Source organism: Cyrtonyx montezumae, unplaced genomic scaffold (genome assembly GCF_038088225.1).
Source record: "Cyrtonyx montezumae isolate F1298 unplaced genomic scaffold, pur_monq_1.0 scaffold_0, whole genome shotgun sequence".
Taxonomy (NCBI): Eukaryota; Metazoa; Chordata; class Aves; order Galliformes; family Odontophoridae; genus Cyrtonyx; species Cyrtonyx montezumae.
This window is the reverse complement of record NW_027071824.1, coordinates 51,098,684-51,109,139: the sequence shown is the minus strand read 5'-3', so window position 1 is coordinate 51,109,139 and position 10,456 is coordinate 51,098,684. Positions and strand designations below refer to the sequence as shown.

At 49.7% G+C, this 10,456-nt stretch overlaps 1 protein-coding gene across 1 annotated transcript; it reads left to right on the top strand.

Moving 5' to 3' along the window:
• The first annotated feature begins 211 nt into the window (after positions 1–211).
• MFSD4B (major facilitator superfamily domain containing 4B) lies at positions 212–7,539 on the top strand. The gene is made up of 4 exons (XM_065735038.1): positions 212–450; positions 527–695; positions 3,877–3,993; positions 5,955–7,539. The coding sequence occupies exons 1-4, from the start codon at positions 226–228 to the stop codon at positions 7,181–7,183; spliced, it is 1,740 nt and encodes a 579-aa protein (XP_065591110.1). The 5' UTR covers positions 212–225; the 3' UTR covers positions 7,184–7,539.
• Positions 7,540–10,456: the final 2,917 nt, after the last annotated feature.

Sequence of the window (10,456 nt, the reverse complement as noted above, 5' to 3'; positions counted from 1 at the left end):
GCAGCCGCCATGCGTGCTCCCCTCAGCCCGCTCGGTGACACGGCTCAGCACACGCCGCCGATTCCACACAGCCCCGGGCGCCATTTTGTGCGGCGGCGTCTCCACGGTACCGTCCCGTGCCGGGGCAGTGCCGCAGAGCCCGCCGGGAGCTGTGGGCTCTCCCCGCGCGGCGCCGCGTGCTGTGGGGCGGGCTTTGCGGTTCCGGGTTCCCTGCCGCCAGGAGCCATGGCCGGCGCCGAGCGCAAGAAGCACGTCCGCTTCGCCGGCCCGGGGCAAGCGGCGGCGGGGCCGGAACCGGGCCCGGGCCCAGGTTCAGGCCCCGTCCCGGGGCCGCGGCTGCCCGCCCCGCCGCACGCGGAGGTGGCCGTGCTCAGCGGGCGGCGGTGCGGAGACGGAGCGGTGCTGCGGTGGTGCATCTCCGCGGCGCTGTGCGCGGCCTTCCTGGGGCTGGTGAGTGCGGTGCGGACGGGGACGGGGAGCGCGGCCCGGCGCGGGCGGCAGCGCAGCTCTCGGCGTTGTTTTGCAGGGCACGAGCATCGCCGTGCTGGGACCGACCTTCCAGAACCTGGCCGACAACGTGCGCAAGAACGTCACCGACATCTACTACATCTTCGTGGGCCGCTCGCTGGGCTACCTGTGCGGCTCCGTGGTCGGGGGGATCCTCTTCGACCACGTCAACGCGCACCTGCTGCTGGGTGAGCGCGGCGCGGGGCTCCGCTCGGCTCCGCCGTGCCGGCAGCGTGCGCAAAAAAATAACGAGGCTTTCACTGGGCGGCCTTCATCCAATCACGGCTTAGTGAAAGCGGGGAACTCTGTATCGTGTGTGAGTTTGGACGCGTGCTGCCGGGTTGCTGCCTGCCTGCGGCGGGGTTCGGGTTCTTGGGAGCACTGCTTCACCATCCTGATGGTTTCCTGTACTCATGTGGGTTATCTCCCGGGCTCAGCCCCGTGCTGGCACATCAGGGCCATTGGGCTTCCTAATGCTTCCCCTCCATCTCCTCATCCCTCCCTTCTTTTGACTGAGCACAGGGCAGTACTCACTGGGTTGGTTTTGAGAACGGTTTTCAGTTGCTTGCGTTTGGACCAGTCTCTCCTTATTATCCCCATTGGCCTATCTCTTGCTGCCATGAATAGTCACACCATGCAATGTCTGCCTTTCTTCTCTCCCTGCCTTCCCCTCTCCAGACCAGTTCCTTTTATTTGCTTTTGTTGTACATATCTTATAGCTTTTTGTCCTCTTCCCTGTTCTTTATTCACTGCTCCAGATCACATGTAAAGTGGCTTCCCTTCAGCTTGCCATTCCTCGTTTATCTGTTAAGGGCAGAGTGGATTATGTCTGACATCTGAGACTTTACCTCCTGTGATGAAAGTAATACACCCCTGAAAGTCAGTGCAAAGTTGAAGCAGTTTAGGATTTGCTTGTTTTCCTGACTTGTCACAGGATAGCTGTCTGTCAGTAACGCTTGAAAAATCCACTTTCCTCTCCAAATTCTTTCCAATTTGATGGCACTTAGAGCACAAACACAATCCGAACTACTGAATTGCCTCATATTTCTGTCATCTGAGGGCTGACTCTCTATGAGAGGTTTTGGCTGCCACCTTCCACTGTTGAAACTGCTGCTGTGCAGATCTCAAATGCCTCAGTTAAGGGAAGCTCTTAAGCACTGATCCTCAGGTGGAGATCTGGAGCGGACAGCTGAGAAGTGGCTGAGGAGCTGCTCCGACTGACACCCAGGGGAAGCTGTATTTAGTACCTCCCATCTGTAGCCTTTTCACTGTGCAGCTCGCTGTGCTTCTGCGCTGGGGCAGGAGTATCAGGTGTCAGGAATATCTCACTGAAGTTCTTGGGCTCTGCATTTTTTTTTCTTTTCTTTTGGAAATTGCTACTAAATTTGTGGCAAGAAATCTCTCAGTTCTGTGTCTGAAGACTGCAGTAATCAATTGGAATACTTTGCTGACGTGAGAACAAAATAAAAACGAGAGTCAGCATTTTTATACGAAGGTTCCCTACTGGCTAAGGGGCACTCACTTCATAGGATTGTAGGAGTGTGGTGGTTTTTAAGCGGGGCTAAATATATTACTCTATAGTTCTCAGAGGAAATCTGTCACTTTGCTCAAACCCATTCAGCGTTTCTTTCATGTTAAAGTGATGCTTCTAACTCAAAAGTTTGCTGGTTTGCTGTGGAGGTCAGCTTCAAGGCAGGTAAGACTGCACTGGGCAAGGGATCTTAACCAAAAAAGGCTGACCAAAAAGCTCTTTTTAGGGCTTTTTTGAAGCCAGCAAGGTGCTGTGCCTGTGCTGGGGCTGGCAGCTTATGGGTGGGCTGCTTAGCTAGCAGGGGTGGAGCTGGCACCACCCACTCTTTATCTCTTGATTCTGACCTTGACCCTTGGCTGCGAGGCTATAAACAGCCCCAGCACATCTGGTGAGAAAGGGTATTGCTGCCCACTGACAGTAGGGAGGGGAAGTTTGGTTCTGGCAAAGGAGATAAAGGACAGTAACAAAGGTTTTTCTAAATATGTCAACAGTAAAAGGAAGACTAGGGAAAATGGGGGTCCCCTACTAACTGAGGCAGGTGTTCTGGTAATGGGGGATACAGAGAAGGCAGAGATGCTGAATGCCTTCTTTGCTTCTGTCTTCGCTGTGGGAACTTCCCCTCAGGACTCCTGGACTGTGGAAGTGAGATGGTCTGGAGAATGGAAAGCTCCCCTTTGGTGAGGCAGGAGATGGTCCAAGAGTGTCTATACAACATCAATGTACATAAATCCATGGGCCCCTATGGGATGCATCCACATGTGCTGAGGGAGTTGGCAGATGTGGTTGCTGAACTGCTCTCTATCATCTTTGAGGTCCTGGAGAATGGGAGAGGTGCCTGAAGACTGGAGGATAGCCAGTGTCACTCTGGTCTTCCAAAAGGACAAGAAGGAGGATCTGGGGAGCTACAGGCCAGTCAGCCTCACCTCCGTCCCTGGAAAGGCAATGGAACACTTTGTTCTGGATACCATCTCCAGGCAATTGGAAGAAAAGAGAGTTATCAGGAGTAGTCAGCATGGCTTCAACAGGGGGAGGTTGTGCTTGACCAACCTGGTGGCCTTCTATGATGTCATTTCTGGATGGGGGGAGAGCAGTGGATGTAGTCTACCTTGATTTCAGCAAGGCATTTGATACTGTCTCCCACAGCATCCTTGTAACAAAGTTGAGGAAGTGTGGAATAGATGAGTGGACAGTGAGGTGCGTTGAGAACTGGCTGACTGGCAGAGCTCAGGGGGTTGTGATCAGTGGTGCAGAGTCCAGTTGGAGGCCTGTACGTAGCAGTGTTCCTCAGGGGTTGGTGCTGGGAATGGTGCTGTTCTATATCAGTGACCTTGATGAGGGGATAAGGTCCACCCTCAGCAAGTTTGCTGATGATACAAAGCTGGGAGGAATGGCTGACACATTGAAAGGATGTGCTACTATTCATTAAGACCTGGACAGGCTGGAGATCCTGGGTCTCTGGAGGTCCCTTCCAACCCCTGCAATTCTGTGATTCTTTGAAAAGTTTGCAGAGAAATACTTCTTGGGATAATTGATATATGAAGCACTCAGCTGCAGATGGAACCCTATTTGCAGATTAAGCCTTAGCAAAATGAAAAATGAAATGTTTCTATTTGTTCTCGCAAAATTCAGTTTTTCCAAGTAAAAAATCATCCTGTTGAGTTTTCTGTCTGCCTCCGCTATTTGTGAATTCAGGTGACGCGGTTTCAGCGTGTCTTGGGATTATCTGTAACTTGAGTAACCATGAATGCATTTTTACTTCTTAGTTTGCTAAACGTTTTGCAGTTTAAGTGGGAACCGTGGCATTTGTGTTTTATTTGTTTGCTTTTTACTCTTCCCAGCATTTTCCATGCTTGGAACCACGGCTGGTCTTTTTGCCATACCGTTCTGTAAGAGGTCCCTGCTGCTCACTGCCTTGATGTCGCTCATCGGAGCTTCCATGGGAGTTCTTGACACGGGTGAGTGATTGCTTCACTGTGTGAACTGTCAGCCCGCAGGTGACAGTTCTGCTGAGCTTGGCCTGCTTCACTGTGCACGGCTGAATTAAAAGAGAGGAGCTGTTTTATCTGGCCAGGATGCCTGTTTGGGTTATTCTGGTCCTGAGGCTTTGCTATTTGTATCTCCGTAATGCAGCTTCTGTATGAGAGAGCTGGGTATCCTTTGCTTCCCTGAGCACATCAATATGCATTTCTATGGGCATTAAAGAAGGTGCCAGGTGCTCTTTAAACGTTGTTTCTCTTAGAATTTACTCCTCTGTGGGAAGCTAGTTGGGTTATTGTTTGTTAGTAACTTGTTTGTCAGATGGAACCAGGCTGGTCCTACACAGCCCTGGGTGTTTGAGGGGAAGATTCTCCCATGAATGTTCTCTCCCATTATGGGAGAGCTGGTGAGCTCAACTTGGCCTGGCCAAGTCTGGGGCTTTGCAGCTGATGTTTTCTACCATTGTTGGCTTACAGCACTGTGTCATCCATGTCCCTGAATTAAGGCACGTGTGCTGCCCTCGGCTGGCCTCACTTTGCTGTTTATTGGTATTTGTTCTGTATTTATAAGGTTTCTCAGGGGAGGCTCTTTGCTGGGGGGAGATGCTGAGCAGGATGAAGTTGTAGAGCAAATGTCCACTGGTGCGTTTGGAAGAGTTGCTCGTGTCAGAGACATGGGGAGGAACTTCTCACAGAAATCAGTTCTTTGGGCATGGCTGAGGCAGTGCAGTGTGCTGCAGCAGGCATTTCAGGTCTCCTCCCTGTCCTAAAACTTCTGGAGCATCCTGGCTGGGGCTTGGCTGGAACAGCAAGGCTGGTGGGCAGCGTGGTGGAATGGTGGCTTTATGTGAACCTTTGATCATGGCTGTGTTGAGTTTGAGGGCTCTGTTAATGTTAGAGGGAGCCTGTCATGGGATCCTGTAGGAAAAAAAAGGTGGCTTTGCACAGCATAGGAAGTGCTGAAGAATGTGAGCGTGGAGGTGTATTTGTTGCCTCTGGTAGGATCACTGTATGTGGCCTTTGGTTTCAGAACTCTTCGTGTGGGACAGTCCTATGGGCTTACAGTAAACATTTCTATGGTGGGTACTGCCTGAAAGCCAGGCTCTGGGACAGGCCTTTCTGCCCAGCCCGAGCAGGAGGAGCCAAGAGCACAGCAGTGATGAGATGGAGCTGTGTTAGAGATGGACGATGGATGGCTGTGCTGTAGCACTGGAGTTTGATTTCTGTCCTTTTCCCGTGCTCTTCTCAGGGGCTATTTACAAATGCCTCTTCAGCTCTTATTTTCTAGCACCACCGTTGTTCTGAGGGTGCTGCTGTTTGGCTTCTGCAGCAACATTACTGTAGACCTTTCTGCTTCAGCAAATGCTGAGAATGAATGCAGCCGGGGTGGGCCCTGCCTGCAAAGTGCATGCAATTCGTGGTGGCTCCTGCGGTGCTGTTTAGCAAGGAGCTGATTTGTAGCACAGTGCGTTGGTGCTTTTAAAACTTAGAAAAAGGAGAAGCAGAAAACAACAAGGTCTGAAGCTGCTGCAAATGCTGGATGTGACTGCTGCTCTGTTAAGGTGGGAGTGGTGCTACCTGAGGCTGATCTGTGTGCTGAAGAATCTTCAGTTTGCGCTCTCCAGAGAGGAAGGGGGAGCTTGGGAGTGGCCAGCCGTGCCAGACCCATCACATCTACCATAAAGGGGCACGGACAGAGAAATGCCCAAACAGGGGCAATTGTTGCAGTGTTAAGCCACTTTTCCTTGCCGAGAATGCCCTCCTACATCACAGCTAACCACGTGGGATTAAGGTGCTCAAATGCGCAGTTACAGTTAACCACAGTGTTGCACGTTGTGTTCACTAAAACTGAAATGGAATTTGTGACATAATTGGTATATTTTTAAACGATATCTGGTGTAAGGCTGGCGTTAATGAATCCTTCTCTCTCCGATCTGCAGGTGGCAATGTTCTTGCACTGAGCACGTGGGGAATAGAGGCCGGACCACATTTGCAGGCCTTGCACTTCAGTTTTGCCATGGGTGCGTTTGTGGCTCCGATTCTGGCTAAAATGGCAATGGGAAGTTCAGAACCCAGAGACCTTCAGGCAGGTGAAAAGGCAAACCAGTCTGTCCTGAGCCCTGTGCCAACAGCGCCAGCTACACTAGCACTGAAACACCATCTTCGTGCTGATTTTTTGTGGTCCTATGTTGTCATAGGGGCCTATCTTCTGTTCGTTTCTTTCTTCTTTTTTATTTTGTATTCAAAGAGCAGCTCGGTTCGTGACAAATCAAAGGCTTCTGTGCAGAAACGCAAGGTTGCCAAATACCACCACACCCTTATTATTCTCCTTTTCCTGTTCTTCCTCTGCTACGTGGGAGCAGAGGTTACTTATGGCTCTTACATATTTACTTATGCCAAGGTCTTTGCTGAGATGAAAGAAAATGAAGCAGCTGCTTTGAATTCTGTCTTCTGGGGTGCGTTTGCCGTTTGCAGAGCGGTGTCGGTATTTTGTGCTGCTTGCTTATACCCTGGCACTATGATCGTGCTGAGCCTCGTAGGCTCTGCTGTCTCCTCTTTGTCCTTGGCTTTCTTTGCACACTACCCAATTTCTCTGTGGGCTGGAACGGCGGTGTACGGAGCCTCCATGGCCACCATCTTCCCCAGTGGCATTTCCTGGATCGAGCAGTACACGGTCATCCAGGGAAAGTCCGCTTCTCTCTTCGTGGTTGGTGCTGCTCTGGGGGAGATGTGCATCCCTGCAGTGGTCGGGTACCTGCAGGGGAGGTTCCACCACATCCCCGTGGTCATGTACACTGCGCTGGGAACGTCGGTGATGACGGCCGTGCTGTTTCCTGTGATGTACATATTGGCCACCGCTTCTGGAGAGAGCTTGAGAGAGATGAGCGAAAGCGAGGACCAGAAGGCTCTGTTGTCCAGCTCGGGGCTTAACGAGGATGAAGAGGATGAGGGTGCAGGAGAGTGGAATGAAGCAGACTTTGAGGTAATAGAAATGAATGATACGCTGAGAAACTCTGTGGTAGAGACCTCCCTTAAGGCAGCAGGGGACTCCCCGGCAGAAGCTGTCCCCCAGACACATCCAGGTGATGCTGTAGGTGATTCTCCAGCGGTAGCTGGCAGCTCCCCTGGGAAAAAAAACATGCTTGTTGACCGGGAGAAGAACGATTAGAGTAAAAGCCCACCCTTTGGTTTTTAAGTGAAACGCGATGGCATTGTAGCCGTTCTCGTGAAGCGGTTCAAGGATCTTCTCAGAGTAAGAAGGCTTCCACTTCTGCCTGTCCTCTGTCCTTCCTCAGTTTCAGTCTGCAGTGGTGTATCCCGGAGAAAGTCCACAATGATGTGAATGTGGTAACGTGATACAATTTGTATGCTGTGCTGAAATCGTTAAGACATGCGAGAGATTTTTTACATGTCAGACATGCATTTAAGTCATTTATGCTGTGATGTGAGCTAGCTGGGAAAAAGCTGCTCAGAGCACTTGGTTTCTTGGAGGTGGGTGGCGGGTGCTGTCCTGAGCTGCTGGCTCTCAAGTGGTTTTCATCGGAAATACGAGTGATGAGTGATCCGTTGCCTGTGGTGCTGAACTTTCTTAGCTTGCAAAGTAAGGATGTTTGTACTGCATGGAGGGGCGGTGTGTGACAAACCAGGGAATCAGGGAGTTGAATTTCAGGTGACATAAACGGGACATCCTGATGGACGGTCACATACTTCTCTGATTTTGTCACTAAGGCGGGACAGAACGAAAGATTAATTTTTAGGAGCGTGACTGTGCCTTTGGGTCATTTAAAAGTGGTGTATGGGAACGAGGACAAAAGGTGTTGTATTTATGTGCTGTACGGCTTAACTGATCACTCGTTAACCAGTGTGACAAATCTAAATACTTCTAAGTACCTGTGATTGTACCTGAGATTTAAATTACTGCACTACCATTGAAGTCAACAAATGTGTGAAGAAGATATTAAGTATCATAGAATCATAGAATGGCCTGGGTTGAAAAGAACCTCAACGATCATCTAGTTCCAACCCCCCTGCCATGGGCAGGGTCACCAACCCCTAGAGCAGGCTGCCCAGAGCCACATCCAGCCTTGCCTTGAATGCCTTCAGGGATGGGGCATCCACAGCCTCTGTGGGCAACCTGTTCCAGTGCATCACCACCCTCTGAGTGAAAAACTTCCTCCTAACATCTTGCCTAAATCTCCTCTGTCTTAGTTTAAAACCATCTCCCCTTTTCCTGTCACTGTCAGCCCATGTAAAGTCATTCCCCCTCCTGTTCATACACTCCCTTCAAGTACTGGAAGGCCACAATGAGGTCTCCCCAGAGCCTTCTCTTCTCCAAGCTAAACAAACTAAGTTCCCTCAACCGTTCCTCAACAGGAGATGTGCTGCAGCCCTCTGGTCACGTTAGTGGCCCTCCTCTGACCCGTTCCAAGTGATATGTTGGGTAAAATTGTGTTAATGACATAGGGCCATGATATTGAAAGCTGGTTCAGTTTAAAGGTTTAACAGCTTCCCTGGTTTCCTATGCCAAGGTTTTTACACAGCACTGTGCTACAACGATGTGAGAATGAGATGGAATTACTGATGAGACGGATAATCCTGTCCAGTTGTGCAGTGTGCCTGCTTGCTCCCTGGTAGTTGGGTGCCACCATTTGGCTTTTCTTTCTCTGGGTAATGACACACAGCAGGTGCCTCCTTGAGGAGAAGCTGTGTGGATTCATTGCTCTGGAGGGAGGAGCCCTCAGGTCTGGTTGTGTCACCGAGTCCTCCTCAGTACTAACAAAGGTGCAGCAGCTAACGGCAAAGCCTGAAGCAGTAGTTCTGCAACGTGTCTACTTGAAAACCAAAAATTAGTAGGTTGCTATTTTTTTAAAGCTGTGGGGTCAGAATGTGAGTTGGTTTCCTGTGGTGTTTTTTTTCTTTTTTTTTTTCTGTTGTTGTTCATGCACTATTCTTAATTTTTTTTTTTTTTGCTAAGAGGTTTAATTGCTGACAAAAGGAAGAGCTCAAAGTGTGACATAGCACAGAATTGTGGACGTTCAATGTGTTTTCATTTGTTTTTTGTTCCTTCTCTTGCCTCCCACGTGTTTAACCTGGAACCTAGGGGCCTTTTCCTTCTGAAAAGTAAGAAGCAGGAATCCATTTGTAGTGAAAATGTCCTTAATTTTATTCTATTTTATTGCATCCTGCACTGTTGCAGGGTCTCCTTGTCATGCTGCTGCAGGCATTTAAATGCCTGTTTGCCTGATGCTTCTTTCCTTTTGTGTATATATGCACACTTCCAATGCAGTGCGTGAACCTGCACTTTAACACAGGGAATGGCTCCACTTGCTACGCAGGGGTTTCTTCTCTGCTTAAGAGTTCTTGTAAATACACGATTCCAGATCCTGTTCTGGCTACACATGGCAGCGTTTCATCAATGGAAATAAGACTGCAAGGCCTTATGAACTCAGTTTCACGTAACAGTCATAAAAAGAAATGGTGTGGCAGGGAGAAGGACTTAGGTGAGTGCAGATTAAGCCCGGATTTCTTAACGTTTACTTTGCCCCTCTTCCCTCCTGCACTCTGCAATAATTGCTTTCTATTTGGAAAACAGAGTGTTATCTGCTGGCATGGGCGAGTCTTGTTGGTTTTATGGGGAAAGGGAAAGGAACACATGCTTGTGCTTGGTGCTTGTGCTCAGCTTTTATGGATGTATTTCACCTCCCAGGGGGTCGCAGGATCCTCTGGTAGAAGAGTTCAGTTTAGGACAAACAACAGCAGGAACCCAGGCGGATGTGGGGCAGCTCCCTGCTGCAGGAGCCATCCCTGTGCTTGGTCTGAACCGGTGGAGCAGTTCCTGACTGTGTTTGCGAATGAATAGAAGGCACAAGGAGTGTCCTGGCTGCACCCAAACACTAAACCTATGGCTGCTTTCTGCTTTTTTGGCAGAAATACCTGGCATTAGCAATTTAAAACATAGAACAGCGGGGACTTCTGCTGATGGGAATCTTCAGTGACTTCTTTAAAAGATTCATCTCCCAGTACCTGAGATTGTGTCGCCAGAGAAAAATTAGTTTGAGAAACCTGCCTCAAAGCAGGCACGTTGTAGCATCGTCTGCAATTCGGAATGAAATTTCCAATTGCAGTGTTCTGCAAGGAGGATTATTCTCAGGGACAGTTAACAAGTTTCACATGCTCAAGTAGTGAAAAAAACAGGAAGTGAAAATTAAAGCCTCATTGGGAAACCTGCTTTAACTTCTTTGAACCATATATACCTGTATGGGAACTGCTGATCACAGCCCGAACCACTGAATGTGCACCTGAAGGAAAGACCAGGTCAGCCCTGGGAGCACAGGTGAAGGTGATCCACCTGCTTGACTGGAAGGGGTGGAGCCAGGCTGCACCCATCTTAGACCTCATTTAATGGCTGACTGCCACTAATGCTCTCTTGTTGTAATGCTCT